Source organism: Elephas maximus, chromosome 6, assembly GCF_024166365.1.
Source record: "Elephas maximus indicus isolate mEleMax1 chromosome 6, mEleMax1 primary haplotype, whole genome shotgun sequence".
Taxonomy (NCBI): Eukaryota; Metazoa; Chordata; class Mammalia; order Proboscidea; family Elephantidae; genus Elephas; species Elephas maximus.
In genome coordinates this window covers 141,844,366-141,871,444 of record NC_064824.1, presented here as the reverse complement: position 1 = coordinate 141,871,444, position 27,079 = coordinate 141,844,366, and the positions used below count along the sequence as shown (strand labels likewise).

The 27,079-nt window shown below is 43.2% G+C and overlaps 1 protein-coding gene across 3 annotated transcripts in view; it reads left to right on the top strand.

Moving 5' to 3' along the window:
• Positions 1 to 27,079, top strand: part of NDUFA10 (NADH:ubiquinone oxidoreductase subunit A10) — a 54,323-nt gene that overhangs the window by 12,104 nt on the left and 15,140 nt on the right. For all 3 annotated transcript variants that reach the window (XM_049888599.1, XM_049888596.1, XM_049888598.1), the window contains exons 7-9: positions 510 to 589; positions 14,965 to 15,019; positions 18,463 to 18,548. In XM_049888599.1, the coding sequence (XP_049744556.1) occupies positions 510 to 589; positions 14,965 to 15,019; positions 18,463 to 18,548 (221 nt within the window). The remainder of the gene's footprint in view (positions 1 to 509; positions 590 to 14,964; positions 15,020 to 18,462; positions 18,549 to 27,079) is intronic.

The following is a 27,079-nucleotide window of genomic DNA, read 5'->3' as shown; positions in this document are numbered from 1 at the left end:
ATACTAACCCTAGCCTTTAGTGTTACTGAGCCATAAACGGTTTAAAATGTTGACATTTGCCACTGATAGTTGGAGTTTATGAAATTGGCTTAGCAAACTTGAGGTGGTAAGAGAGTGTGTGATTGAGATATGGATGGTGGTTGTAGAGAAAGGGGAAGCGGTGATGTAGAGCACAGAGTGGGGAGAGCCCAGCCAGTCCCCTTCTCACTATCCACGATCCTTCATTTTCTGCCCCAGCACACGCTGGGAACAGGAAGGATGAGGGTGTTCTTTCTGGTCATATTCTAAGTGTATGTCTCAGAGCCTGTGAAAAAAGTCACGCCCCGGGCTTACCCAGGCACACTTAGGCATTAGGGTAGTTCTGATTCTGAAGCCCTTTTGTATCGCCCCAGTGTCCCTGAGTTGTTCTAAGAAAACAGTGCTCATGACCTTTTTCATCATCTTACATGTGCACAGTGAGAGGAAAGAGTCCGAATGTTTCACAGTTTTATTTTTCTGCTTTTGTTTAGCCACATGAGATGAAGGTCACCTCTGCCTACCTTCAGGACATCGAGAACGCCTATAAGAAAACCTTCCTTCCCGAAATGAGGTGAGCCAGGCACACAGCTCACGTGTGAGAGAAACTTCTCAGAGCGTAGTGATGATGCAGGCTTAGAGAGCGCCCTCACATGTGTGAGAGAGACTTCTCAGTGCAGAGTGACGGTGTGGGCCTAGAGAGTGTGTTCACGTATGTGAGAGACTTCTCAGAGCAGGTGATGGTGTGGGCTTAGAGCCCTCACGTGTGTGAGAGACTTCTCAGTGCGGAGTGATGGTGTGGGCTTAGAGCCCTCATGTGTGTGAGAGACTTCTCAGTGTGGAGTGATGGTGTGGGCTTAGAGAGCGCCCTCACGTGTGTGAGAGACTTCTCAGTGTGGAGTGATGGTGTGGGCTTAGAGAGAGCCCTCATGTGTGTGAGAGACTTCTCAGTGTGGAGTGATGGTGTGGGCTTAGAGCCCTCACGTGTGTGAGAGACTTCTCAGTGCGGAGTGATGGTGTGGGCTTAGAGCCCTCATGTGTGTGAGAGACTTCTCAGTGTGGAGTGATGGTGTGGGCTTAGAGAGCGCCCTCACGTGTGTGAGAGACTTCTCAGTGTGGAGTGATGGTGTGGGCTTAGAGAGAGCCCTCATGTGTGTGAGAGACTTCTCAGTGTGGAGTGATGGTGTGGGCTTAGAGCCCTCACGTGTGTGAGAGACTTCTCAGTGCGGAGCGATGGTGTGGGCTTAGAGAGAGCCCTCATGTGTGTGAGAGACTTCTCAGTGTGGAGCGATGGTGTGGGCTTAGAGAGAGCCCTCATGTGTGTGAGAGACTTCTCAGTGCGGAGTGATGGTGTGGGCTTAGAGCCCTCACGTGTGTGAGAGACTTCTCAGTGCGGAGTGATGGTGTGGGCTTAGGGCCCTCATGTGTGTGAGTGACTTCTCAGTGCGGAGTGATGGTGTGGGCTTAGAGCCCTCACGTGTGTGAGAGACTTCTCAGTGCGGAGTGATGGTGTGGGCTTAGAGAGAGCACTCATGTGTGTGAGAGACTTCTCAGTGTGGAGTGATGGTGTGGGCTTAGAGCCCTCACGTGTGTGAGAGACTTCTCAGTGCGGAGTGATGCTGTGGGCTTAGAGAGTGCCCTCGTGTGTGTGAGAGACTTCTCAGTGCGGAGTGATGGTGTAGGCTTAGAGAGAGCACTCGTGTGTGAGAGACTTCTCAGTGCGGAGTGATGGTGTGGGCTTAGAGAGAGCCCTCATGTGTGAGAGACTTCTCAGTGTGGAGTGATGGTGTGGGCTTAGAGAGAGCCCTCGTGTGTGAGAGACTTCTCAGTGCGGAGTGATGGTGTGGGCTTAGAGGGTGCCCTCACGTGTGTGAGAGACTTCTCAGTGCGGAGTGATGGTGTGGGCTTAGAGGGTGCCCTCACGTGTGTGAGAGACTTCTCAGTGCGGAGTGATGGTGTGGGCTTAGAGAGAGCCCTCATGTGTGTGAGAGACTTCTCAGTGTGGAGTGATGGTGTGGGCTTAGAGAGAGCCCTCATGTGTGTGAGAGACTTGTCAGTGTGGAGTGATGGTGTGGGCTTAGAGAGAGCCCTCGTGTGTGAGAGACTTCTCAGTGTGCAGTGATGGTGTGGGCTTAGAGAGTGCCCTCACGTGTGTGAGAGACTTCTCAGTGCGGAGTGATGGTGTGGGCTTAGAGCCCTCACGTGTGTGAGAGACTTCTCAGTGCAGAGTGATGGTGTGGGCTTAGAGAGTGCCCTCACGTGTGTGAGAGACTTCTCAGTGCGGAATGATGGTGTGGGCTTAGAGAGAGCCCTCATGTGTGTGAGATACTTCTCAGTGCAGAGTGATGGTGTGGGCTTAGAGAGAGCCCTCGTGTGTGAGAGACTTCTCACTGTGGAGTGATGGTGTGGGCTTAGAGCCCTTACGTGTGTGAGAGACTTCTCAGTATGCAGTGATGGTGTGGGCTTAGAGAGTGCCCTCACGTGTGTGAGAGACTTCTCAGTGCGGAGTGATGGTGTGGGCTTAGAGAGAGCCCTCGTGTGTGTGAGAGACTTCTCAGTGCAGAGTGATGGTGTGGGCTTAGAGAGAGCCCTCATGTGTGTGAGAGACTTCTTAGTGCGGAATGATGGTGTGGGCTTAGAGGGTGCCCTCGTGTGTGAGACACTTCTCAGTGCAGAGTGATGGTGCAGGCCTAGAGAGTGTGTTCACATATGTGAGAGACTTCTCAGAGTGGGTGATAGTGTAGGCTTAGAGAGTGCCCTCAACGTGTGTGAGAGACTTGTCAGTGTGGAGTGATGGTGTGGGCTTAGAGGGTGCCCTGATGTGTGTGAGAGACTTCTCAGTGCGGAGTGATGGTGTGGGCTTAGAGGGTGCCCTCACGTGTGTGAGAGACTGCTCAGTGCGGAGTGATGGTGTGGGCTTGGAGAGTGTCCTCATGTGTGTGAGAGACTTGTCAGAGCAGAGTGATGGTGCTGATTTAGATAGTGTCCTAAAGTGTGTGAGAAAGACTTGTCAGTGCGGAGTGATGGTGTAGACTTAGAGAGCATCCTCGTGTGTGAGAGACTTCTCAGAGCGAGGTGACTGATCAGAGCGGAGTGATGGTGTGGACTTAGAGAGCATCCTCGTGTGTGAGAGACTTCTCAGAGCGAGGTGACTGGTTAGAGTGGAGTGACTGGGTGGTCGTGTAGAAGGAGTATCCTGCGCCTGACAACCTGTAGGTGTCATCTGTCCTGCAGCCGCTACTGTCTGGGGTGTTTCAGTCAGATGTTTATGAGTAAGAATAACAGCAGACGTTTGATTTTGATTTGTGTTTTTGGTTTGCTTTTTCTATGTTTTGTTATATCTATTTAAAATTTTTTTTGATGCTGGACATAAACCGAAGTTATGTTTCATGTAGTCTTTCGCGTAGAGAACTCAGATACTTCAGATGGCAGCTAAACATTCATAGTGATCTAGAGGGGTTACTTCTAAGTGCTCAATGTATCCACAGAGAAAATTCATGAAGGATAAACAATGTATTCCCAAAGAAACCCATTGCCCTTAAGTCGATTCCTACTCAAACAATATCTATAGATTTTTTTATGTATATAGTTTTATTGTGCTTTAAGTGGAAGTATACAAATCAAGTTAGTCTCTCATACAAAACCTTATATACACCTTGCTATATACATAGTTGCTCTCCCACTAATGAGACAGCACACTCCTTCTCTCCACCCTCCATTTCCGTGTCCATTCAGCCAGCTTCTGTCCCCCTCGGCCTTTACATCTTGCCACCAGACAGGAGCTGCCCACATAGTCTTGTGTCTACTTGATCTAAAAAGCCCACTCCTCACCAGTCTCATTTTTTGGCTCATAGTCCAGTCCAATCCCTGTTTGAAGAGTTGCTTCAGGAATGGTTCCTGTCGTGGGCTAACAGAAGGTCTGGGGACCATGACCTCCGGGGTCCCTCCAGTCTCAGTCAGAACATTAAGTCTGGTCTTTTTACTAGAATCTGAGGTCTGCATCCCACTGCTCACCTGCTCCTTCAGGGATTCTCTGTTGTGCTCCCTGTCATGGCAGCCATCGGTTGTAGCCAGGCACCATCTAGTTCTTCTGGTCTCAGGCTGATGTAAGTCTCTGGTTTATGTGGCCCATTCTGACTCTTGGGCTCATACTTACCTTCTGTCTTTGGTGTTCTTCATTTTCCTTTGCTCCATGTGGATTGAGACCAATTGTTGCATCTTAGATAGCTGCTTGCTAGTGTTTTAAGACCCGAGATGTCACTCTCCAAAGTGGGATGCAGAATGTTTTCTTAATAGATTTTATTATGCCAGTTGACTTAGATGTCCCCTGAAACTGTGGTCCCCAAACCCCTACCCCTGCTACACTGGCCTCCAGAGCATTCAGTTTATTCAGGAAACTTCTTTGCTTTTGGTTTAGTCCAGTTGTGCTGACCTCGCCTGTATTGTGTGTTGTCTTTCGCTTCACCTAAAGTAGTTCTTATCTACTATCTAATTAGTGAATACTCCCCTCCCAGTCTCCATTCCTCCCTCCTCTTGTAACTACAAAAGAATGTTTTCTTCTCAGTTTAAACTATTTCTCAAGTTCTTGTAATAGCGGTCTTATACAATATTTGTCCTCTTGCAACTGACTAATTTCACTCAGCATAATGCTTTCCAGGTTCCTCCATGTTATGAAATGTTTCACAGATTCATCACTCTTCTTTATCGATGCGTAGTATTCCACTGTGTGAAAATACCATAATTTATTTATCCATTCATCCGTTGATGGGCACCTTGGCTGCTTCCAACTTTTTGCTATTGTGAACAGTGCTGCAGTGAACATGGGTGTGCATATATCTGTTCGTGTAAAGGCTCTTATTTCTCTAGGATATATTCCGAGGACTTGGATTGCTGGATCGTATGGTAGTTCTATTTCTAGCTTTTTAAGGAAGCACCAAATCGATTCCAAAGTGGTTGTACCATTTTACACTCCCACCAGCAGTGTATAAGTGTTCCAGTCTCTCCACAACCTCTCCAACATTTATTATTTTGTGTTTTTGGATTAATGCCAACCTTGTTGGAGTGAGATGAAATCTCATTGTAGTTTTGATTTGCATTTCTCTAGTGGCTAACGATCGTGGGCATTTCCTCACGTATCTTGTTAGGTCCCCGAATGTCTTCTTTAGTGAAGTGCCTGTTCATATCTTTTGCCCATTTTTTAATTGGGTTTTTTGTCTTTTTGCAGTTGAGTTTTTGCAGTATCATATAAAATGTCATAGCTAAAAACTTTTTCCCAGTCTGTAGGTAGTCTTTTTACTCTTTTGCTGAAGTCTTTGGATGAGCATAGGTGCTTGATTTTTAGGAGCTCCCAGTCATCTGGTTTCTCTTCTGCAGTGTTAGTAATGTTTTGTACAGTTTGTGCCATGTATTGGGGCGCCTAATGTTGTCCCAATTTTTTCTTCCATGATCTTTATCTTCTAAGGTTTTGTATTTAGGTCTTTGGTCCATTTTGAGTTGGTTTTTGTGTGTGGTGTGAGGTATGGGTCTTGTTTCATTTTTTTTGCAGATAGATTCCCAGTTATGCTAGCACTGTTTGTTAAGGAGACTGTCTTTTCCCCATTTAACAGACTTTGGGCCTTTGTCAAATATCAGCTGCTCATATGTGAATAGATATATGTCTGCATTCTCAATTCTGTTCCATTGGTCTATGTGTCTGTTGTACCAGTACCAGGCTGTTTTGACTACTCTGGCAGTATCATATGTTCTAAAGTCAGGTAGTGTGAGGCCTCCCACTTTGTTCTTCTTTTTTGGTAATGTTTTACTTATCCAAGGCCTCTTTCCCTTCCATATGAAGTTGGTGATTTGTTTCTCCATCTCATTAAAAAATGTCATTGGTATTTGAATCGAGATTGCATTGTATCTATAGATGGCTTTGGGCAGAGTAGACATTTTTACAATGTTGACTCTTCCTATCCATGAGCAAGGTATGGTTTTCCACTTATGTAGGTCTCTTGGTTTCTTACAGTAGTGTCTTGTAGTTTTCTTTGTGTAGATCTTTTCTATCTCTGGTTAGATTTATTCCTAAGTATTTTATTTTCTTGGAGGCTACTGTAAATGGCATTGATTTGGTGATTTCCTCTTTGTCGCTCTCTTTGTTGGTATAGAGGAATCCAACTGATTTATGTGTGTTTATCTTGTATCCTGATACTCTGCTGAACTTGTTTATTACTTTCAGTAGTTTTCTTGAGGATTCTTTAGGGTTTTCTGGGTATAAGATCATGTCATCTGCAAAGAGAGATACTTTTACTTCTTCTTTGCCAATTTGGATGCCCTTTATTTCTTTATCTAGCCTAATTGCTCTGGCTAGGACCTCCAGCACAATGTTGAGTAAGAGTCGTGATAAAGGGCATCCTTGTCTGGTTCCTATTCTCAATGGGAATGATTTCAGTTTCTCTCCATTTAGGATGATGTTGGCTGTTGGCTTTGTATAAATGCCCTTTATTATGTTGAGTCGTTTTCCTTCTATTCCTATTTTGCTGAGAGTTTTTATCATGAATGGGTGTTGAATTTTGTCAAATGCCTTTTCTGGATCAATTGATAAAATCTGTGGTTCTTGTCTTTTGTTTTATTTATGTGGTGGATTACATTAATGGTTTTTCTAATATTGAACCAACCTTGCCTACCTGGTATGAATCCCACTTGGTCACGGTGAATTATTTTTTGATATGTTGTTGAATTCTATTGGCTAGAATTTTGTTGAGGATTTTTGCATCTAAGTTCATGAGGGATATAGGTCTGTAATCTTTTTTTTTGTGGTGTCTTTACCTGGTTTTGGCATCAGGGATATGCTGGCTTCGTAGGCTGAGTTTGGTGCTATTCCATCCTTTTCTATGCTCTGAAATACCTTTAGTAGTAGTGGTGTTAACTCTTCTCTGGAAGTTTGGTAGAATTCTGCAGTGAAGCCGTCAGGGCCAGGGCTTTTCTTTGTGGGGAGTTTTTTGTTTACTTTTTCAATGTCTTTTTTTGGTATAGGATTATTTAGTTGTTGTGCCTCTGTTTGTGTTAGTTTAGGTAGGTAGTGTGTTTCTAGAAATTTGTCCATTTCCTCTTTGTTTTCAAATTTGTTGGAGTACAACCTTTCATAGTACTCTGTCATGCATCTTTTAATTTCAGCTGAGCCTGTTGTGATATCTCCCATCTCGTATTTGGGTTATTTGCTTCCTCTGCTGTTTTTCTATAGATATTTTTAATTGATGTCGTTATAGGTGTTTTGATTAGACAAAGAAAACACCCCAGAAGTGTTCTTCCTTCCCTTTCCTTTCTCGCTCTTTCCTTCCTCCCTCCCCTCCCCCTTTCTTTAAGGAAAGCCCAAGGGGAATATGTTTTCTTGCACTCCGTGTAGCTGGTTAGTTCTGTGATCCTTAGGTTTGTCTGTGCCTATGGGAAGCGAGTTACTGTAATCACCAGGATCCATCTACAATTAGATTCTTTGAGTAGTGCTCGTACTGCAGGTTTCTCCTGGTGTCCACGCACCAAATACCAAAGGTCAGTAAGTTTGTCTGCAGAAACCACCAATTGGTGTCTAGAGTTCTTCTTAAGATTGAGATTGGAAGGTTTTAGGATGTGAAGGTGTTATGGATTGATTTGCGTCCCCCCAAAAATGTGTGACAATTTGACTAGGCCATGATACCCAGTATCGTGTGATTGGCCACCATTTTGTGATCTGATGTGATTTTCCTATGTGTTGTAAATCCTACCTTTATGATGTTAATGAGGCAGGACTCAGTTTGCAAGATTAGGTTGTATCTTGAGAAAATCTCTTTAGAGATATAAAAGAGAGAAGCAGGCAGAGATGAGAGGACCTCATACCACCAAGAAGGTAGTACCAAGAGCAGAGTGTGTCCTTTGAACCTGGGGTCCTTGTGCCTGAGAAGCTCCTAGACCAGAGGATGATTGATGACAAGGACCTTCCCCCAGAGCCAACAGAAAGAGAAAGCCTTCCCCTGGTGCTTTCGCTCTGAATTCAGACATCTAGCCTCCTAAACTGTGAGAGAATAAATTTCTCTTTGTTAAAGCCATCCACTTGTGGTATTTCTGTTATAGCAGCACTAGATGACTAAGACAGAAGGGTTATGTTGATGTGAGTTAAAGGACTTTTTCTCCTGGCCCTTCGTGGCCTGTGCTAATCCCTAATGCCATTCAATCTCATACGAAGCAGAGAATCACGCTTTGAAGAAAAAAGCTTCCCTGACTCCTTCTCAGTTGATTTGGGCTTGAATGTCTTTCACATCCGAAGGGCTTCATGTCTTCATTGCTCAGGATTTTTAGACCTATACTATGATGATAAAACAGGCCTGTTTTTTTGCCGTACAAATGAATTCATGCTTGATATAAACCTTATCAAATTTCCAGGTTTGTTTGTTTATATGTATATGTACTTAAGCACCTGTGCGTCCATATATCCATCCCTCCCTCCCTCTGTCCCTCTGTTGTTTTATCCCTCCTTCCCTCCCTGTCTTCAGCCATCCAAAAATGAAAAAGTATACATTAAAAGTGCTGAGCAGAGTGTCTGGCTGTGTTTGTAAAGCTGACAGTATCAGTGTGGGACATCGAGTTGTGCTTGAACTCTGATAAGCGAAAACGTTCATTATAAAATCAACACGTCATCTTTATTTTTGCCCAAAGCACCATCACAGTTTAATGTCATCACAAGCCTGAGCTACATGCTTTCACTTTGGTAATCCTCGTTTCCCGTGCTTTGATTAAACCGAGGTGAGATAAAAATAAGAGTGGTTTTTAGTTGTTTGTAGCACATTGTAGAACTACAGAATAAGATTTTAAGATGATGTGTTTCTCCATCTTAAGAGAGAAAATACCCACACTGTTTATGATAGTGTCATGAGCAGCTCCACGCCCTTGGTGAAACCTGGCTCACGCAGACCCTTTGCTCTCCCACCTGAGGTGTTCTTACCCATCACGAGCTGGGAAACTGTGATAAAGCTTCACTTTCAGTAGTTTGGACTGTAAAAACTGTAGATAAGCATACATAGGCACAAGTGTGTATGTATTATTTCTTAATTTGTTGGTTTTTCCAGATGACTATTATAATGTTGATTTTTTTTTTTTTTTCCAAATTACAACTCATGCCCATGAGCCAGTTAGTCTTATTGTGATTTCAGCCCTTGTCTTTGAACGTGCCTTGCCTGTACTTTGTTAAAGTGAATTCTGCCCACAGCTCAATCTATGTGGATTGCTGAGAGCCCCTTAAATTAGGGGTCGTATATCACAGGTGGAAGAAAGGTGCTGGAAGTATTTCATGAAATAATATAGAAAGAGATTTGTATTGTTTTAAGCATTGAATTATAGGTCAAGGGCATACTGCAGCTTTGTAAAGGACTTGATCTTAAGATTTTCTCTCAGAAATTCACTATGAAATTTGACTAAAACTACCAAATTTTATATAAAACTTTCAAGAATCTGAGTTACAAATAGATTATATTCCAAAGTTTATATACCCACTCGTCTCTTACTGATACGGTTAGTTTCCAAAGACCAGATCGTTATGTGAAAATCAGCATTATGCAGAAATGGAGGATGATTACATCATTACGTACCTGCCAAATTACATCGTGACATAACTGCCAAACCACTGAGAATGATGACCTAGCCAAGCTGACACACAGCCTTAACCATCACAGCCAGTGTTACTTTCACCTCCACCTCGGTGTTCATTACTGCCAGGTGTACATTGTTAATGCTCAAAACAGATAGTAGAGTTTTTACCGTCGTTGTGAATGCGAAATGCTGGACAATGAGACAGTCGTAAGTGAGGAGTAGCTGTAATTGGTTTGTGTTTCAGAATTCACAAGGCTCTTTAAGCACAGAAACAATTTTAGGCTTCCCAGACTTGTTTATTTAAACATTAAGTTAAATACAGTATTTTTACGGTGAACAACCTAGAAGATGATATTTCTAGGCTGTTAGTAATTAAACAAAATAATAAAATCAAAACTGAATAAGAGAAATATCTTACTTAGTTTGAATGTTGCCGTATGAAGCAAAGCTGATTTACTGGACAGGATTGGCTGCCGTCGGAGACGTCCCGTGTGTGTTGTGACATCTGCAGACATTGCCTGCCTGTGTCCGTTGGTCTGTTCTCTGTCATGGTGACATACGGTAGTGCTTCTGTGTGTGTATGCCTTGTTTATGAACGCACAAGGAATGTTGCAGCCTTTTGGAAGCTACTTGTGTTATGAGATTTTAAGACACACTGAGCCAACTTCCACGTGAATGTGTATATTCTGGCTTTGTCAGTAGTTACGTCCAAAGACCTAGGAGTGCTTAGTTTTTATCCCCATTCCCTTGGTTGTGAATGTATCATGAGGGAATATGAGCTATTGTTTAGTAAAACATTCATTTATTTATTCAAGAAGTATTTATTCAGCTCAGTACGTGTTAGCTGGAGACTAATCTCCAGGCCGCGATTTCAGACGGGGGGTGGGGCACTCACTATGCTACAGCCTGATGCTTCATGTAGCTCTGTAAATGCTGGTTTAGAACTGTTCGAAGGCAAGTGAGGAGCCTGGAGTGGCTCTGGAGGTGCTGGCTCTGACACACGATCAGGAATGATGGTGTGTGGCTGTGGTCTTCCGTGGCCCTGGATGGTCCGTGGGGACAAGCTGCTGCCACCGCTGGATGACTCTCTGCCTCAGCCTTTGGAGGGCATCCTTCATGTCACTAGACCCTCATTCTTTGTTTTGGCCCACCCTTCACAAGTCTGGAGTGAGAGTCAGGTGTGACCCAGCAGAGGAGGACATGTGTATAGTCTGTTGTTTGAATGCCATTGGTCATGGAGGCAGTTAGCATGCGTACAGGCATCTAACAACTATCTGTTGAATCAAAAACACAGAAGATGGGGTCAGGCTTGAAAAGCAGGCCTGTAGGTTGTTTTCAGTTGAGGGCAGGATCCCATCTTGATTGCCTCGCACACCCCCTGCGCAGTGCGAGGTGGGTCCGTGCTGTCTGATCAGCGTTAGTTTGATATCCACTTATATGACCTGCAGGGAAAAATGACTCCCTTGGGTCACTGAGTGCCTGTCAAGGCAGAGAACAGTTCCTTGGTAACAGTGGGCCGCTCAGGGCAGGTAAGTTGGAGACCTGGAGTTGGAGGACATGGATTCTCCCCAACTTTAGGAATTCATCACTCACTGTAGTTGCAGTTTCTGACCGTCTACATTTACCTTGATAGTGATCTGAAAACATAATAGCTGTAGTAAGAAACTGTTACCCAGTTGGGTGGCTGTCTTTGAATTATATGTTGTTGTTAGCTGCCATCAAGTCGGTTCCGACTCACAGCAACCCTATGCACAATAGAACAAAACACTGCCCGGTCCTGTGCCACCCTTACAATCATTGTTATGCTTGAGCTCATTGTTACAGCCACTGTGTCAATCCACCTCATTGAGGGTCTTCCTCTTTTCTGCTGACCCTGTACTCTGCCAAGCATGATGTCCTTCTCCAGGTACTGATCCCTCCTGAAAACATGTCCAAAGTATGTAAGACACAGTCTAGCCATTCTTGCCTCTAAGGAGCATTCTGGCTGTACGTCTTCCAAGACAGATTTGTTCATTTTTTTGGCAGTCCATGGTATATTCAATATTCTTTGCCAACACCACGATTCAAAGGTGTCAACTCTTCTTCAGTCTTCCTTATTCATTGTCCAGCTTTCACATGCATATGATGCCATTGAAAATACCATGGCTTGGGTCAGGCTCACCTTAGTCTTCAGGGTGACATCTTTGCTTTTTGATACTTTAAAGAGGTCCTTTGCAGTAGATTTGCTCAATGCAATGCATCTTTTGATTTCTTGACTGCTGCTTCCATGGCTGTTGATTGTGGATCCAAGTAAAATGAAATCCTTGACAACTTCAGGCTTTTCTCCGTTTATCATGATGTTGCTCATTGGTCCAGTTGTGAGGATTTTTGTTTTCTTTATGTTGAAGTGTAATCCATACTGAAGGCTGTGGTCTTTGGTCTTCATCAGTAAGTGCTTCAAGTCCTCTTCACTTTCAGCAAGTAAGGTTGTGTCATCTGCATAACACAGGTTGTTAATGAGTCTTCCTCCAGTCTTGATGCCCTGTTCTTCTTCATGTAGTCCAGCTTCTCGGATTATTTGTTCAGCATACAGATTAAATAGGTATGGTGAAAGAATACAACCCTGACGCATGCTTTTCCTGACTTTAAACCAATCAGTATCCCCTTGTTCTGTCCAAACAACTGCCTCTTGACCTATGTAAAGGTTCCTCATGAGCACAATTAAGTGTTCTGGAATTCCCATTCTTCGCAGTGATATCCATAGTTTGTTATGATCCACACAGTTGAATGCCTTTGCATAGTCAATAAAACACAGGTAAACATCCTTCTGGTATTCTCTGCTTTCAGCCAGGATCCATCTGACATCAGCAATGATATCCCTGGTTCCACGTCCTTTTCTGAAACCGGCCTGAATTTCTGGCAGTTCCCTGTTGATACACTGCTGCAACCGTTTTTGAACGATCTTCAGCAAAATTTTGGTTGCGTGTGATACTAATGATATTCTGTAATTTCCACATTCGGTTGGATCACCTTTCTTGGGAATAGGCGTAAATATGGATCTCTTCCAGTCAGTTGGCCAGGAAGCTGTCTTCCATATTTCTTGGCATAGACGAGTGAGCACCTCCAGAGCTGCATCTGTTTGTTGAAACATCTCAATTGATATTCCATTGATTCCTGGAGCCTTGTTTTTCGCCAGTGCCTTCAGAGCAGCTTGGACTTCTTCCTTCAGTACCATCGGTTCCTGATCATATGCCACCTCTTGAAAAGGTTGAGTATTGACTAATTCTTTTTGGTATAATGGCTCTGTGTATTCCTTCCATCTTCTTCTGATGCTTCCCACGCTGTTTAATATTTTCCCCATGGAATCCTTCACTATTGCAGCTTGAGGCTTGAATTTTTTCTTCAGTTCTTTCAGCTTGAATTATATAATCAATAAAACCAAACCCAGTACTGTCGAGTCGATTCTGATTCATAGTGACCCTGTAGGACAGAGTAGAACTGCCTTATAGGGTTTCCAAGGAGCGCCTGGCAGATTCGAACTGCCAGCCCTTTGGTTAGCAGCTGTAGCACTTAACCACTGTGCCAGCAGGGCTTCCTGGAGTTGTACAGGCTTATGTAAAACCGATACATTATCAAGTAATTAAAAAAAAAACAGTTACTGTGGAGTCAGTTTTGACTCATGGTGACCCTGTGTGACCCCTGGGGTTTTCCTTTTTTTTTCCTCCCCCCTTTTTTTAATTGTGCTTTGAGTGAAAATTTACAGTTCAAGTCAGTTTCTCATAGAAAAACTTACACACACATTGTTATGTGACCCTGGATGATGTCCGTACAATGTGACAGCCCACTCCTCCTCTCTACCCTATACTCCCGTGTCCATTCATCCAGCTCCCGTCCCGCTCTGCCTTCTCATCTCGCCTCCAGACAGGAGCTGCCCACGTAGTCTTATGTGTCTACTTGAGCTAAGAAGCACACTCCTCACTAGTATTATTTTATGTCTCATGTTGTTGTTGTTGTTAGGGGCCATTGAGTCAATTCTGAACGAAACACTGCCCGGTCCTGCGCCATCCTTACAATCGTTATGCTTGAGCCCATTGTTGCAGCCGCTGTGTCAGTCCACCTCGTTGAGGCTCTTCCTCTTTTCCACTGACCCTGTACTCTGCCAAGCATGATGTCCTTCTCCAGGGCTTGGTTCCTCTTATGTCTCATAGTTCAGTCAAATCTTTGTCTGAAAAATCCCCTGGGGTTTTCAATGACTGATTTTTGGGAGCAAATGACCAGGTCTACCTTTCCAGGTACCTCTGGGTGGACTCGAACTGCCTTTTGGTTAGCAGGGAGTGTGTTAACCATTTCACTGCCCAGGGACTCCTCTCAAGTAATAAGAGTGCTTAAAAACTTTTCTTTCTCTTACACTTGGAAACTGATATGAACCAGTAATAATGATACTTGATGTAGGCACCTTGCCTACACTGACTCGTGTCATTAGACCAGCAGTCTGTTGAAGGTGGTCGGCAGAGATGATAAAATTTGTTGGTCCCGGGGTGGGTTATATGTGGCTTTCCTTCTGAGAGAGCTTGCCAGTTCTTACTGTGTCAGTGTGCGCAGTCTTCACCCTGTGGAACTGCCTCCCAGCGGCAGGAGGTTGTGGCTATGAAGACCCTCAAATATGGAGAGGAAAGCTGCAGAGGTGCTGGCACGAGGAATCTGATTTTTCAGTGTCCGGGCTAGGGACCTGGGTGGCTGCACTATGTTGCCCACTGTGGTTGGTTACTTAGAGATTGGTTACAGCCACCCTCAGCAGACCACTGGTCTAATGACATGAGTCAGGTAGGCAAAGTACCTGCATTGAGTATCGTTATTACTGGTTCATATTAGTTCCCAAGTGCAAGAAAAAGACTTCGGGTTTCATTTGCCTCCCAGATTCTAGATTCTCGAAGCCCAGGTAATCCGTGTTGTCCGTGCCCTTCCAGGGCGGGCACTTGCCATCCTCCATGGCTGTCTTGGCCAGGCCACAGTCCCCTTGTACTCTGCTGAAATGCATGGGATGCTTAGAGATGTCCTTTGTCCCTTTATCCCTGTAGATACTGGTGACTGGTCTCTCATGCTCTTGGGGTTAGGGTGCAGTGCAGCCAGAGAGCACCAGCAGCCAGGAGCAGAATCACTGTTGCTAACTTCAGGCCTCTATCATGTTTGTGTTTCTAGCTTTTCCTCCTTAGCCAGTCAAGCTATACAGAGCCCATGTGCACCCAGCACAGTGCCCACTCGAGGAAGGGGAAGCTTTACTATTTAGACTAGAAGACTCTAATGTCATGTGTTCATTCACACGTGAACTTAAGGTTGGAAAGTGGACATTGACTTTCATCTTTCTTTTTCTTACAGTGAAAACAGTGAGGTTTTACAGTACAGTGCATGGGAAGCTCAAGATGTAGAAAAGGTAAGAAAATGGTTGAAACATAGCCCTGGTGGCACAGTGGTTAAGCACTCACCTGCTAACCAAGAGGTCAGTGGTTCAAACCTACCAGCTGCTCCACAGGAGAAAGATGTTGCAGTCTGCTTCTGTAAAGATCACAGCCTTGGAAACCCCATGGGGCAGTTCTGCATGTCCTATAGGGTCTCTATGAGTTGGAAATGACTCGACAGCACCGGAGGTTTTTTTTTTTTTTTTCGGTTAGAGCAGAGTAGAGAGTTTAGAAACAGGTGTCTGTGGCTTTGGTAAAGTTGGGACTTCTAAGGAAAAGGAAAAATGGAGTAGATGAAAATGGATTATTATATAGAGGTAATTGACCATTTATTAAAAATATATGTAGTATATATGTATGCAATAGCAATCCTTTATATGTTAAACATGCATTATATTACTAAAAAAAACAAAAATTAGTAAGAAAACAAAAAGCTTAATAATTCTAGAAGAAAATGCAGGTTTCATGACTTGGGTTCAGGTTGGATAATGACATCTGTACCAACAGAACAAGCATGATGGAGTTGACTGCATGAATTTACTTAAGAAGAAATGAATACCATATCGTGAACACTGGCTTTTCCCTCATTCAAGAGATTGGTTTTTAGCCACCAAGAAGATAAAATACTTAGGAATACATTTTACCAGAGATGTAAAAGACTTATACAAAGAAAACTACAGTACACTTCTCCAAGAAACCAAAAGAGAACTACATAAGTGGAAGAACATACCTTGCTCGTGGATTGGAAGACTTCACGTTGTGAAAATGTCTATTCTACCAAAAGCGATCTATACATTTAATGCAGTTCCGATCCAAATCCCAACGACATTCTTTAATGGGATGGAGAAACAAATCACCAACTTCATATGGAAGGGAAAAAGGCCCTGGATAAGTAAAGCATTACGGAAAAAGAAGAACAAAGTGGGAGGCCTCGCTCTACCTGACTTTAAAACCTATTATACCACCACAGTAGTCAAAACAGCCTCGTACTGGTACAACAACAGGTACATGGACCAATGGAACAGAATTGAGAATTCAGACATAAATCCATCCACATATGAGCAGTTGATATTTAACAAAGGCCCAAAGTCAGTTAAATGGGGAAAAGACAGTCTCTTTAACAAACGGTGCTGGCATAACTGGATATCCATCTGCAAAAGAATGAAACAAGATCCATACCTCACCATGCAAAAAATGAGCTCAAAATGGACCAAAGACCTAAATATAAAATCTAAAATGATAAAGATCATGGAAGAAAAAATAGGGACAACGTTAGGAGCCCTCATACATGGCATAAAGACTATACAAAACATTATAAAGAAGGTAGAAGAAAAACTAGATAACAGGGAGCTCCTAAAAATCAAATACCTATGCTCATCCAAAGACTTCACCAAAAGAGTAAAAAGATTACCTACAGACTGGGAAAAAGTTTTTAGCTATGACATTTCTGATCAGCACCTGATCTCTAAAATCTACATGATACTCCAAAAACTCAACTGCAAGAAGACAAATAACCCAATTAAAAAATGGGCAAAAGATATGAATAGACACTTCATTAAAGAAGACATTCAGGTAGCTAACAGATACATGAGGAAATGTTCACAATCATTAGCCATTAGAGAAATGCAGATCAAAACTACAATGAGATATCATCTCACTCCAACAAGGTTGGCATTAATCCAAAAAACACAAAATAATAAATGTTGGAGAGGCTGTGGAGAGATTGGAACACTTCTACACTGCTGGTGGGAATGTCAAATGGTACAACCACTTTGGAAATTGATTTGGCACTTCTTTAAAAGGCTAGAAATAGAACTACCATATGATCCAGCAATCCCTCTCCTTGGAATATATCTAGAGAAATAAGAGCCTTTACACGAACAGATATATGCACACCCATGTTCATGTCAGCACTGTTTATGATAGCAAAAAGATGGAAGGAACCAAGGTGCCCATCAATGGATGAATGGATGAATAAATTATGGTATATTCACACAATGGAATACTACGCATCGATAAAGAAGAGTGATGAATCTGTGAAACATTTCATAACATGGAGGAACCTGGAAGGCATTATGCTGAGTGAAGTTAATCAGTTGCAAAAGAACAAATATTGTATAAGACCAGTATTATAAGAACTTGAGAAATAGTTTAAACTGAGAAGAAAACATTCTTTTGTGGTTACGAGAGAGGGGAGGGAGGGTGGGAGAGAAGCATTCACTAATTAGGTAGTAGATAAGAACTACTTTAGGTGAAGGGAAAGAGCACACAACACAGGGGAGGTCAGCACAATTGGACTAAACCCAAAGCAAAGAAGTTTCTTGAATAAACTGAATGCTTTGAAGGCCAGCGTAGCAAGGGCAGGGATCTGGGGACCATGGTTTCAGGGGACATCTAAGTCAATTGGCATAATAAAATCTATTAAGAAGACATTCTGCATCCCACTTTGAAGAGTGGCGTCTGGGGTCTTAAATGCTAGCAAGCAGCCATCTAAGATGCATCAATTGGCTTCAACCCACCAGGATCAAAGCAGAATGAAGAACACCAAGGACACAAGGTGATTACGAGCCCAAGAGACAGAAAGGGCCACATAAACCAGAGACTACATCATCCTGAGACCAGAAGAACTAGATGGTGCCCGGCTACAGCCGATGACTGCCCTGACAGGGACCACAACAGAGAACCCCTGAGGGAGCAGGAGAGCAGTGGGATGCAGACCCCAAATTCTCATAAGACCAGACTTAATGGTGTGACTGAGACTAGAAGGACCCCGGTGGTCATGGCCCCCAGACCTTCTGTTGGCCCAAGACAGGAACCATTCCCGAAGCCAACTCTTCAGACATGGATTGGACTGGACAATTGGTTGGAGAGGGATGCTGGTGAGGAGTGAGCTTCTTGGATCAGGTGGACACTTGAGACTATGTTGGTATCTCCTGCCTGGAGGGAAGTTGAGAGGGTGGAGGGGGTTAGAAGCTGGTGAAATGGACACGAAAAGAGAGAGTGGAGGGAGGGAGCAGGCTGTCTCACTGCGGGGAGAGTAATTGGGAGTGTGTAGCAAGGTGTATATGGGTTTTTGTGTGAGACACTGACTTGATTTGTAAACTTTCACTTAAAGCACAATAAAAATTATAAAAAAAAAAAAAAAGATTGGTTTTCTCACCTGTCCTTTTCTCCCAGCCTGCAATAGAATTTCGTTGCTACTCCCATGACCCCAAAGTATTTATCATCATATTGAAAAATAAACACTAATCCCACCATTTTCATTCAAGATCACCTAGCTTTCCTTTTCACTTGCCTGCTATGATTTTTTCTCCTAAGTAACTGAAGTTTATAATGCATTAAAACTTTGCATCATTTACATTTTAAAACGTGACTCTGTTTAAGTTGTGTGGATTTTTCTTGTTGTTTCCTGTCTTAGGTGGTAGAAGATATTGGATGCCTGAAGTTTGAGAAAGGGCCTTGGCCTGATCAGGATGATCGTACCTTTTATCATCTGAGGTTGCTGTAAGTTCTGTGCTATTTGTGAATTGCTGGAATAAGGCTGCTTCATTTTTTTTTTTTTTTTTTTTCTAGTGCTGTACATTGGTTTACTTGTATGCTGTAGAAACTTAAAGAATTTTTGAAACAATTGTGTTTCAAGTTAGATGCTCACAGTGCCAAACATTAAACACTTAGGGTTATTTCCTTTTTTCTTCCAAATTGGTTCTTACATTCTCTGGTCTAACAGTTAACTAATTGTTCTGCGTTATTATTGCACCAAATATTTTGTTTCCACTATGTGCCAGACACTGTTTCAGATTTGTGGGGGTATATATCAAGTAATTTGTCATACTATGGGGACTTGTGTTTTGCTGTGGTGTTGTAAGCAGTGCCACCAGTATTCAAGTACCAGCAGGGTTACCCATGGAGGACAGGTTTCGGCTGAGCTTCCAGACTAAGACAGACTAGGAAGAAGGACATAGAGGTCTACTTCTGAAAAGAATTAGCCAATGAAAACCTTAGGAATAGCAGCAGAACATTGTCGGAAGATGAGCCCCTGAGGTTGGAAGGCACTCAAAAGATGACTGGGGAAGAGCTGCCTCCTCAAAGTAGAGTCGACCTTAATGAATTGGATGGAGTCAAGTTTTCGGGACCTTCATTTGCTGATGTGGCACAACTCAAAATGAGAAGAAATGGCTGCAAATATCCATTGATAAGAAAGTGGAACGTACGAAGTATGAATCTAGGAAAATTAGAAATTGTCAAAAATGAAATGGAATGCATAAACATTGATATCCTAGGCATTAGTGAGCTGAAATGGACTGGTATTGGCCATTCTGAATTGGACAATCATATGGTTTACTGTGCTGAGAATGACAACTTGAGGAATGACGTTGCATTCGTCATGAACAAGAACATTTCAAGATCTATCCTAAAGTACAATGCTGTCAGTGATAGGATAATATCCATATGCCTATAAGGAAGACCTATTAATATGAATATTATTCAAATTTACTCACCACTGGGGTCAAGGATGAAGAAATTGAAGACTTTATCAGCTTCTGCAGTCTGAAATTGATCAAACACGCAATCAGCATTTATTGACAATTACTGGAGATTGAAATGCTAAAGTTGGAAACAAAGACGAAGGATTGGTAGTTGGAAAATATGGCTTTGGTAATAGAAATGATGCCAGAGATCACATGATAGAATTTTGCAAGACCAATGATTTCTTCATTGCAAATACCTTTTTTCACCAACATAAACTGCGACTGTACACATGGAGCTCGCCAGTTAGAATGCACAGGAATCAAATTGACTACATCTGTGGGAAGAGATGGTGGAAAAGCTCGATATCATCAGTCAGAACAAGGCCGGGGGCCAACTTCAGAACAGACCATCAATGGCTTATATGCAAGTTTAAGTTGAAACTGAAGAAAATCAGAACAAGTCCAGGAGAGCCAAAGTACGACCTTGAGCATATCCCACCTGAATTCAGAGACCACCTCAAGAGTAGATTTGACGCATTGAGCACTAGCGACCGAAGAACAGATGAGTTGTGGAATGAGATCAAGAACATCATCCATGAAGAAAGCAAGAGATCATTAGAACGACAGGAGAGAAAGAAAAGACCAAAACGGGTGTCAGAAGAGACTCTGAAACGCACCCTTGAACACAGAGTAGCTAAAGGCAAAGGAAAAAATGATGAAGTAAAAGAGCTGAACAGAAGATTTCAAAGGGCAGCTCAAGAAGACAAAGTAAGGTATTATAATGACACGTGCAAAGACCTGGAGATAGAAAACCAAAAGTGAAGAACATACTCAGCATTTCTCAAGCTGAAAGAACTGAAGGAAAATTTTAAGCCTTGAGTAGCAATATTGGAGGGTTCTACAGGGAAAACATTAAACAACACAAAAAGCGTCAAAAGAAGATAAAAGGAATACACGGAGTCACTACACCAAAAAGAACTGGTTGATGTCCAGCCATTTCAGGAGGAAGCATATGATCAGGAACTGATGGTGCTGAAGGAAGAGGTCCAAGCTGCACTGAAGGCACTGGCGAAAAACAAGGGCCAGAAATTGGCAGAATAGCGACTAAGATGTTTCAGCAGAGGGATGCATTGCTGGAAGCACTCACTCGTCTATGCCAAGAAATTGGGAAGACAGCTACCTGGCCAAGAGATTGGAAGAGATCCGTATTTATGCCTTTTCCCAAGAGAAGTGATCCAACCAAACGAGGAAATTATGGAGCAATATCATTATTATCACACGGAAGTAAAATTTTGCTGAAGATCATTTAAAAGCAGCTGCAGCAGAATATCGACAAGGAATTACCAGAAATCCAAGCCAGATTCGGAAGAGGTTGTGGAACCAAGAAAATCATTGCTGACGTCAGATGGATCCTGGCTGAAAGCAGAGAATACCAGAAGGATGTTTACCTTGTTTTATTGACTATGCAAAGGCATTTGACTGTGTGGATCATAAAAGTTACGAATAACATTGCAAAGGATGGAAGCCCCAGAGCGCTTAATCGTGCTCACAAGGAAGGAACCTGTACATAGATCAAGAGGCGATTGTTCGAACAGAACAAGGAGATACTGTGTGTTTCAGAGTCAGGAAGGATGTACTTCAGGCTTGTATCCTTTCACCATACCTATTCAATCTATATGCTGATCAAATAATCTGAGAAGCTGGACCATACGAAGGAGAACAGGGCATCAGAATAGGAGGAAGACTCGTTAAAAACCTGCTTTATGCAGATAACACAGCCTCGCTTACCAGAAGTGAAGAGGGCTTGAATCACTTACTGATGAAGATCAAAAACCCCAGCCTTCAGTATGAATTATACCTGAGCCTTGAGAAAACAAAAATCCTCACAACTGGACCAGTAAGCAACATTGTGATGAATGGAGAAAAGATTGAAGTTGTCAAGGATTTCATTTTCCTTGGATCCACAATCAACGTCTATGGAAGCAGGAGTCAAGAAATCAACGGATGCATTGCATTGGGCAAATCTGCTCAAACAACCTTTTTAAAGCATATAAGGCTAAGGTGGGCCTGACCCAAGCCATGGTGTTTTCAGTCTCCTCATATGCATATGAAAGCTGGAGAATGAATAAGGAAAACCGAAGAATAATTGATGCCTTCGATTTGCAGTGTTGGAGAAGAATATTGAATAAACCATGGACTGCCAGAAGGACGAACAAATCTGCCTTGAAAGAAGTACAACCAGAGTGCTCCTTAGATGCAGGGATGCTGAGATTAAGTCTCACATACTTTACACATGTTATCAGGAGGGATCAGTCCCTGGGGAAGGACATCATGCTTGGTAAGGTGGAGGATTGGCGAAAAAGAGGAAGACCCTGAACTAGATGGACTGACACAGTGGCCGCAACAGTGGGCTCAAGCATAATAAGGATTGTGAGGATGGTGCATGACCGGGCAGTTTTTCATTTTGTTGTACACAGAGTCGCTATGAGTTGGAACTGACTTGATGGCACCTAACAACAACATTATTGAATAAAACAAAACTGCTCTGATAGAAGATGAGTTTTAGTGGGGGGAGGGGCAGAAAATAAAGAAATAAATAAAACTGTGCCAGGGTTTGCCCAGCAGAAAAGCCAGTGTTGCTGGAGGAGAGGGAGAGAAGGGGAGACCATGTGGAAAGGGGGACGGTTGGGGAGGGGAGTCCACGTGAAAGGGGGGGTAGATTCTGGAGCCTTTGGGGACTACAGTAAGGACTTGGGTTTTTTACCTGAACAATTGAGAAGGCATTTTTGAATTTGAGCAGAGGAGGGGTATGTGTAGCTTACATTTTAGAAGGATCATTCTGACTGTTGTATGAGTTCTTCAGTATCTTCTGAGTAGAAACGATGGCTTTACACATTTGCAGAGTTAAAAAAAAGAAAAGTACCTCTATCCCTACCCCTCTCAAAACCACTGCTTAGAAAATGTGAAATACACATTGAATGCTATAAATTTCCCTCTAAGCACTGCTTTTGCTGCATCTCGCAAATTCTGGTGTTTCATTTTAATTTTCTTTTATTTCAAAATATTTTTTAAATTTTAAAAATATTTTTTAAATTCCTGTGAGACTTAACTATGTGGTAGTTAGAAGTATGTTGTTTAATTTCCAAATATTTGGGGATTTTCCAGTTACCTTTCTGTTATTGATTTTTAGTTTAATTCCGTTGTGGTCTGAGAGCATACTCTGTATGATTTTCATTTTATATTTTTAATTTGTGAAGGCATTTTGTATGGCTGGTATATTTCCTATCTTGATGAATGTTCCATTTGAGCTTGAGAAGAATATGTTGTCTGTTGTTGTATGGAGGACTCTAAATACCGACTAGATTAAGTTGATGGATAGCTCTGTTCAGGTTGGAGCTTGGTGGTACAGTGGTTAAGAGCTTGGCTGCTAATCAAAAGGTTGGCGGTTCGAATCCACCGGGCACTCCTTGGAAACCCTGTGGGGCAGTTCTCCTCTGTCCTATAAGATTGTTATGGGTTGGAATCAGCTCAATAACAACGGGTTTTTTTGGTTACTGTTCAAGTTTTCTATATCCTTACTGGTTTTCTGCCTGCTGGATCTGTCAGTTTCCAACAGGGGTATTGAAGTCTGACACTGTAATTGTGGATTTGTGTATTTATCCTTTGAGTTCTATCAGTTTTTGCCACATGTATTTTGATGCTTTGTCGTTAGGTGGGTACATGTTAAGGATTGTTGTGTCTTCTTGAAGAATTGACCCCTTTATCCTTAGGTAATGTTCCTCTTCATCCCTGATAATTTTTCTTGTTCTGAAGTCTGCTTTATCGGAAATTACAGCTACTGCAGCTTTTGATTCGTGTAGCAACCCGAAACCCGTTGCCATTGAGTCAATTCCCACTCATACCAACCCTGTTCTTGTAGGCATGGTTTGCCTTTCTCCATCCCTTTACTTTTAACCAGTCTGCATCTTTGTATTTTAAGTGGGTTTCTTGTAGACAACATACAGCTGCGTCTCGCCTTTTTATCCACCCTGACAATCTCTGTCTTTTAATTGCTGTATTACGCCATTCGTATTTAGAGTTGTTTTGATACATTTGGGTTGATTTTTTTACTGTTTGTCACTTTGTATTCTTTATTTTCTTTTTCCCCTCTTTTTATGCCTTCTCTGGTTATAATTTAGCATTTTATATGGTTCCATTTTTCTTTTCTTGGCATATTAGTTATACCTCCTTTTGAAAAGACCGTGAGTAGATTCCATAGAGTTCCCAGCGTGCATTTTCAGCTGAGTTCATCTTCACATAACACCCCATCCGCTTCACGTGTAGTGGAGGTGTCTTATTAACAGTGTTCCAGCACCTCCCTCCTGCCCCGTGACATTGCCGTCGCTCATTTCACACTTCCGTATGCTGTGATCACTCAATCCAGTGTCACTGTTACTGCAGAAGAAGTCCTTTTTTTTTCTGCCGTTTTTGTTGTGAGGATGGGAGTTACGGCTTATCACCTCTTTACTTGTTGGAACTGAAACTGAAATTCCCCTCTTTATTTCTGTAAAACTCTGCTGGTAACTTTTTTTTTGTCTAGATGTTCTCCGGGTATCGCAAGGCCCCTGGATGGTACAGATGTTTGCACTCAGCTGGTTATCTGAAAGTTGGTGGTTTGAACCCACCCAGCAGCACTGTGGAAGAGAGGCCTGGCAATCTGCTTCTGTAAAGATTACAGCCAAGAAGACCCTGTGGAGCAGTTCTACTCTGTAACATGGGGTCACCATGAGTCAGAATTGACGCGATGGCAGTGGGTTTAGTTTTGGGTTTTTAGGGGTATAACATGCTGGCTGTCTGCATTCTTCCTGGGGCCTGGCCACAGCCAGTCCTGCCCGCCTGCCATTTGCTCAGAGGAAGGGTCCTGCTGGATCATTGCTTCCTTTTCAACCCTCCTCCCAACCTGAGTCCTGCTTTTCCCTCTGAACCTTACCATCCCCTGAGCCATACCACAGAGGTCAGCGTGTTCATCTCCAACTTCTTTTCTGCTTCTTGTATGACTTCTGCTCTCGTGGTACCTGTTCTCCCTGCCCTCGCTTAGTTGTATGACTTCTGCTGTCATGGTACCTGCTCTCCCTGCCCTCGCTTAGTTGTATGACTTCTGCTGTCATGGTACCTGCTCTCCCTGCCCTCGCTTAGTTGTATGACTTCTGCTGTCATGGTACCTGCTCTCCCTGCCCTCGCTTAGTTGTATGACTTCTGCTCTCATGGTACTTGCTCTCCCTGCCCTCACTTAGTTGTATGACTTCTGCTCTCGTGGTACCTGTTCTCCCTGCCCTTACTTAGTTGTATGACTTCTGCTCTTATGGTACCTGCTCTCCCTGCCTTCACCTAATTGTTTCTCCCTCCACCGTCTCGTGCACACTCCCACTGGATACGCTGTCTTAACAGTGTCATGGCGACCGGTTCTCCCTGTTCTCAGGATCCTTCAGTGCTTGTCTGTGTTTAGTCATCAGTCCAGATTTCCTTTCCTAGAAGTAATTCAGTGTCCTAGTCACCTGTCCCAGCTCTACAGACGCCGGTCTCCTGAGCCCTCGCCCACCTGCCCTGTCAGCCACCTCAAAGCCGTGGCTGCAGTCACCTCCTTTTTTGCCCCCTTGAAACCTTCTCTTAACTCTTTCAGGCTGTACTGATGTTATTTGGTGTGGATTTGTATGTGACTGTTGTTTGTTAGTGTCAGCGCCTTCTGGGCAGAGTATGTGACATACTATCTGAGAAAAGGTGACCACCCTCATTCTGACACACCAATACCAGGGCACGGGCTCAGCTCTGACCCTGCGCTGTGATAACACAGTATTCACTTCCAAATGTCATCTCAGTCGTGCGGAGCTTGATTCCAGAGCATGTCCAAAGCTGATGTCTCAGAATAAATCATGACTTTTGTAGTTATTGGAGCCCTGGTGGCGCAGTTGTTAACAGCTTGGCTGCTGACCAAAAGGTTGGCAGTGTGAATCCACCAGGCACTCCTTGGAAACCCTATGGCGCAGTTCTACTCTGTCCCGTAGGGTCACTATGAGTCAGAATCGACTCGACAGCAGCGAGTTTGTTGGTTTTAGTAGTTACTTAGTCACGTGGTGATCAGAGTATGGAGGATAGAACCCATCATCCCCCAAAGGTATACGTTACAGCATTTGGGTACTTGTTTTTTAATTTAGCTTCCCGTCTGGTCTTGCCCTTCCCTCCTCCCAGTTGCCTGCTGCTCTCTTCGCTGAAGGGTATTTCCTAACAGCACCAACCCTAATTGCATTTATTTCATTTGAGTGCCATTTCCTAACTCGGAAGACTCAAGTGAGAATTGTGGCCGGTTTCCTAAGACAGTTATTGTAAACATGCTACTTACTTACCAGTCATATTCCATTTTGCCCAGAATCTGACCACATTGTTGATTTAGAACATTTTTGTTCTATCCCAGTTATGCGTGTTCATGTTTCATTGTGTGTGTATATATATGTGTGAGCTTATACAAAGAGACAGTAACTGCCCACCTCCATCTTGATGGCATTTTAGTTCATATCCATAAGCCATCCCTGATTGGTGTCCTCCTGGTTGGTCCCATTCCTTGTGTCCGTTATCCTGGTTACCAGCCACGCCTCCGTGTGTCCTGTGCCACCTACTGCTTCTCTGCAGCCTGGCCCTTCCCACTCCCCCTGCTTGCCTCCTCACGCAGACTTCTTACAGGACTCCTGGAGAGTGTCTTCTTAGGGCGAAATTCCAGTGCTGCAGAGACCGTGGGCTATGAGTTTGGTATCAAAAGTAAATCATTTCAAACAGAGCTTGGCAATTTAGGAGAAACTAAAATAAATGCTATGAACATGTTTTAAGAGAAAGCGCAGGCATTCTATGAATTGAGAAACGTTGCATCATAGAACATAGTTTACCCTCTGTCTTTTCTGACTCGCTCTTCTGTTTTAAAATATGTGGCACAGCCCTCATATTGTGAGAACGTTGCAAAGCTAACTGCGTACCTTTTTAGCTGATAGTGATACTTGGCTTACGGTAGTGAAAAAAACAACCAAACCTGGATGATGTGAAGGGATGCGTTATTCCCATTCGTTTTTGGATTCTCCTTAATTAGACTAAGTGCTCTGTGAACAGAATGTTTTCCTTCTCTGCTTTTTGTTTCCTGAGTCATAAGAGGCTTCCTTTTGTCTTTGTTCCTCACCTATCTTCAAACTGGAAAACACCTAGTTTATTGGAGCTCCAGACTTCGGTGATTACTGGAGAGAGATAGCACACACTTTCTCTAAGTCATCGTGTGAGCCCACAGTAATAAATTGAGAGGGCAGTTTAAGTAAGTTGTAGAATAGTTGAAGTGGATGATTTCTTCATCTGTTTGAAGCCCATCTATTCAAAGATGGGTGCTTTCTCAGTGTATTTCCGCCAGATTAGACGTAGATGGCGCTGTTGCTCTGTACAGCCTGGGCACAGACCACTGAAGCATGATCTTTGAGGTTTTCCAGCATCTATTTAGGGTTTTCAAACTATAGGGAAAACTAACCTCCCCCCCCCCCCGGATATTTGTTTGAAATA